This window comes from Antrostomus carolinensis, unplaced genomic scaffold (assembly GCF_000700745.2).
Source record: "Antrostomus carolinensis isolate BGI_N321 unplaced genomic scaffold, ASM70074v2 scaffold42542, whole genome shotgun sequence".
Taxonomy (NCBI): Eukaryota; Metazoa; Chordata; class Aves; order Caprimulgiformes; family Caprimulgidae; genus Antrostomus; species Antrostomus carolinensis.
The window spans coordinates 1-4,773 of record NW_010302470.1 but is presented as its reverse complement, the minus strand read 5'-3'; the positions used below and the strand labels follow the sequence as shown (position 1 = coordinate 4,773).

At 43.5% G+C, this 4,773-nt stretch overlaps 1 protein-coding gene across 1 annotated transcript in view; it reads right to left on the bottom strand.

Annotated features, from left to right (window-relative positions):
• Nucleotides 1-4,767, bottom strand: part of LOC104521722 (beta-1,3-N-acetylglucosaminyltransferase radical fringe) — a 5,978-nt gene extending 1,211 nt beyond the window's left edge. Inside the window, exons 1-6 of the mRNA XM_010163803.2 lie at nucleotides 4,625-4,767; nucleotides 3,741-3,789; nucleotides 3,125-3,227; nucleotides 2,575-2,728; nucleotides 1,471-1,559; nucleotides 1,215-1,380 (exon numbers count right to left, since the gene is read on the bottom strand). Of these exons, the coding sequence (XP_010162105.1) occupies nucleotides 1,215-1,380; nucleotides 1,471-1,559; nucleotides 2,575-2,728; nucleotides 3,125-3,219 (504 nt within the window). The 5' untranslated portion in view covers nucleotides 3,220-3,227; nucleotides 3,741-3,789; nucleotides 4,625-4,767. The remainder of the gene's footprint in view (nucleotides 1-1,214; nucleotides 1,381-1,470; nucleotides 1,560-2,574; nucleotides 2,729-3,124; nucleotides 3,228-3,740; nucleotides 3,790-4,624) is intronic.
• Nucleotides 4,768-4,773: the final 6 nt, after the last annotated feature.

Here is a 4,773-nt window from a genome sequence, read left to right as displayed (position 1 = left end):
TACAACTGCCAGGAAAATATAACCATGCAGTTTGTAGGGGCAAAACCGAACTCTCGTTTTTTCATGGTGCCAAACAGTAAGAGGCAGACAAAGCTTCTGGATAGCCTTATAGCTCCATCTGCTGCACATGAGTAAAAAGGTATCCCAGCAATCAAAAACTGAAGAAGCATTGATTAAATTTCTTTAGATTCGTACAAGTTATTCTTAAAAATGATCAAACATTTAACTACGTCTTAGCCATTGAAAAGGTACCTGCAATAGCTGCAACACTCATATATTTGAACAGCATGAATTAAAACTGAGACTTTGTTAACCAAAGACAGAAATTGTGGGACAGTATTTGGCTGATCTCAGCAAAACTCCTAGCACTGCTAAATTAATTGGGGGCTTATGAAAGCTCTTCTTCAAAAGCATGGGAAGGTTATCTCTGAGCATGACCTTAAAACCATGCTGAAATGGGTACAAGCAAAAGTGCCCACTGTAACTGCATCTACTGTTTTTACACGAGAACTGTGGGATGATGTGGGGGTGAAACTATGAGACGGGGCACAGCTTGATGCAAGCAAAAGCCGTTTATTACAGTTACCTACATATATTTATACTTATCAGAAGACAGCGTGTTTCAAACTGATTGGTGTTTTCAACATTGTGTTACAGGCTCATTGGTCTACATTTCACACTGGGCACACACAGATTGGTCAGTATCAAAAATCCCCCTTTAAACATCTACCTCCCCTTACTACATCAGTCCCCACTACACAAGAACAATAGTTCCCTTTCAACAGGTGGCTGCACAGCCTCCCAATCCTGATAAGGACAGAAGGTCAGCACAACCCGCTCCTTCTAAAGTTCTTATCTTATTCTTCCCAAGGCCTGTAGCCGACAAGCTCCAGCACATCTCCCCCAATTAATTTAGCAGTGCTAGGAGTTTTGCTGAGATCAGCCAAATACTGTCCCACAAGAAATACTTTCTTACAGTAGTGCAAACTAAATATTGTCTCCTACACTTGCTGCTACTGTGACTCATGAAAAGTTGGAGAGTTTAGAAGGAGATGGGGAACACCATTTTTTGCCTTAAGGTAGCAGAATGTGTCCCCAAAGAAGGGAGTCTGTAAACATCCTTATTTGCTGAAGAGTGCTAAATCTATGGAGAATATTCTTCCTGATCAGATTAAGGTGTAATTGCAAAAACAGGACATGAGGCTTCGCCCTACCTGCTGCAGAACAGACTCGCCTTGTAGTCTCTGCAGATTTTCCAGATGGGAATGGAACAATGGGCTGTGCAGCAGCTTTACCTCCAGCAGCCCTTCAATGATGTAGCCAATAGTGCAGTCATCAGGAAGACGCACTCTTTCTGCAGTACTGATGAAATTACCTAGGCTGTGAGACAGAGCATAGGGGACAAGAAGACATATGCTTTAATGCCTACCAAACACATACTGATGGAGCTCAGCTAGGAACACTGTTTACCTGGCCCAGGGACTCATCTTCAGGGCAAGACCTCTGCTGATACAGAACCCTGCTCCACCTGTGGCAAACCAGAATTTCACGGTTGTCTTCTGAAGAGTAACAAGAAAAACACACAGTAGTTACCGATAATCAGCTTTTTCCATTTGGCTGGGCAGGCAAGGGAACTCGAGGTTCTATTGGATATCACATACTGCACTTGACTTAGAACAAGACTACAAATTAATTCGGATTTCTTTAGGCTACTGAAAAAGCCCAGCAAGTTGTTCTCTCAAAGGAAACTCTATCCTGGAACTGTCAGGAGGTGAACCATCAAGTTAGCACAACTGAGGTAGCACACATGAAATGGGAAAGTACAGTCCCACTCCTACCCAGTTCCATCTGGCCCCTGGGCATTCTAGCCAAGGGTCACAGCCAGCTCAGTCAACCTGAGGAAATCAAATGTGGTTCATTAGTCACTTGCCTCCATGTCCAAGGAGGCTATTCTGTTGTGCAGTTTTCTCTAACTAGCTGCTCTGTAACTGACTTTCTGGCCAGTGGACTGATTTGTTTTTAGGCCGGTCAGTATAGGTGACCTGCTGAGGATTTGTCCTTTAGGACATGTATCTTGTGACTGAGATAGGTTTGCTTCCACTTCTTGGAAGCCTAGTAACCACTTAATACTGAAAATACCTTATATACCCAGAGTGCCTTTGTCATCCATCTGAGGTTGGTTAAAGATGATGACAATGTGATACTGCTCTCAAAACAAAAAAATCCAAACCCCAACACCCTAAAGCAAGGAACACTCCACCCAAAACCACTAAAGGAAAAGAAAGAGTCAAGGTGGGGAGGCCTGACTTACCTCAGTGTGAGGGAGATCACCAACATATGTGAGTAAAGGGAGAGAGACATCTACCCAGGAGACAAACTCTATTTTACATATGCATATGAGGTCAGATCAATGGTTCATTTAAACCAGCACCCTGTCTCTGAAAATGACCAATCCCAGATTCATTGCTGGCAGGTTAAATCACTTGTTTTTATGGGGGAATCCTATGAAGTCTTAAGGTTTTAAAAGCTCAGAAGGTCAGGATGTATCTCAGACTAACTGCAAAGTTTGCTTACTGATCCATCACTTTGGACATGGTCAGCTGCTTCAATGGGATGGTCCAGACTCGGTCGCCCCACATAGACATCCTGGCTGTGTGAGAAGGCAGATAAGAGACGCAGGAGAGTCCGAGGGTTCACATAGTTGTCATCATCCACATGGCAAAACCATCTTCAAACAAAACAAAATAAGAAAGTTACAGCAGAGCAGTGACAAAGAAATGAGTTACAGGTTTACAGCCAAGTCTTAGTCTTTCAGGCTTGGAGCAGAAAGCATTTCCCGTTGTCCTGAATTACAGAATTTGGAAGCTGAAAGCACACACAGATCCTCATTCTAGAAAGAGGCTGAAATTAACAACCCCCTTTAGATTCTCATCCTTTCTTCCTTTTAGATGATGCTTATTTATAAACACTATTTCATGCTGTGCTCTGTTCCCTATGTATGGTAAAAATTACCATGTTTTAGCTAGTACTGCTTTCCTTACTGCAGCAGAGAAGGCTACTCTAGTTTCCTGTGAACACAGGACTAGAAGAAACAAAGTCAATCAGAACAATGTGTTTCACCTACTTTTGCCCAGATTCCAGGAATTTATCATATTCCACAGACATTTTGCAGCAGAGAGCTTGCCGGGTATGGACAGCAGAACAGTTGGTGTTGATCATATGATCCCCTAGAAGAATAAAGATCAGCCCTTTCAGGTTTGAGAAGTGCCTGTAGTCCAAAAAAAGACTACAAAAGAAGTGCACTAATACTGTACATCTGAAGTGCATATGGTGCACACATGGAGAGTAAACTGCAGGATAGGCAGGGCTCATGGGTTATGCATATGGCATCCAAACTGTAGAGTATATAAAAATGTGTGAGTGCATGGTATATAAATAGTGCCATGAGACTGTATGCAAAGGAAATACCTAATATAACTTTGGACCAGAAAGACTTAAGCTTACTAAGAGGAAGGAAGTGGGTGCAAGGGTGAACCCAGTATTCAGGAAGTTCCAGGCATCTTGTTCAGGTGGTAAGTAGGAACAGCATATTCTCCTGTGAAAGGAGACGTTTTCTCCATTTTCTCGATCCTAACTTCCCTAATTGCTTGTACAGCCTGAAATAAGGACTTCTAGGGAAAGCATGACAGAAACAAAACTCAGTTATAACAGACAGCATGCACCTATGCTACACAGCTTACCTGCTTTCAGCCGTAGCTCCTGATCCTCCCAGTCTGTGAATATAAATGTCTGTGGGAGACAAAAATGGGTGGGGTGAAAGGTGCATCCACATTTGAGAGTTTCAGAAACAAACTTTAACGTTGCTCAGTTACCATCACAATTCTGAATGTTTTATCTTGTTAGTTTATTTCGCAGTAGCCATTGGGAGTGGGGAGGGGAGAACCCAGCAACTTCAGCCCTTGCCTTATTTGATACGTTTTTGCATTGCAAAACAGAAGAGTCTCATTTCAGTAAAGCATCCAAGATACTACTCTGCTCGGCTCAGGGTACAAACAATTTCCAGACAGGAATGACTGTCTTTTTTTGGTAGTACCTCCCTCTGCAACTTTGCCTCCTCTCTCTGGCCAGGAGTCATCCACATTTACCTTGTTGAGCAAGCTAAAAGGAAAGAATGAAAGTCAGGGTGGGAAGTGCCAGGTGGTAACACTGTCTCATCCCAGCTGCTGGGCAAAATTGGGTTAAGATGCTTGAATGTGCCAAAGTTCCCAAACAAGGGAACAAATTCTGTGTTGTTCTACAGAAAAAACACTGAGTTGCCGAACTACTTTGTCCAAAATACTGGCTTAGATACATCAGCACTAGGGATCATTTGCTATCATGCAATAGTCTCTGCAGTCATACAAAAGTTCAGCAAACTGTCTCTGCTTGGACCACCAATTCCAGATTGCAAGTAACTAACTATGAACAGCAAATTCTTTTTGAGGTAGGTTCAGACAAACTATTTGGATAAGATCATCTACCTTAGTCTTGCAAGGAAAGCTGTTTTTAACAGAGGCAAGGAAAAACTTGGCGAGAAAGTGCAGCAGCTCCTGGCCACCTGTCTCGGCTGCTGGCAAAGCCTCACCTGTCCCCTCGCCTGGGAGATCCAGGTTTGGAGGAGCAAGTCTAGCCGGCTCCTGTGGTACTTCCTCGTCGTCTTCACCGCAATGAAGATGTCCTTCAGCTCCAGGCTCTCCCTGGCCGAGCCCCCGGCAGGCCCAAGGCGGCCCTTCC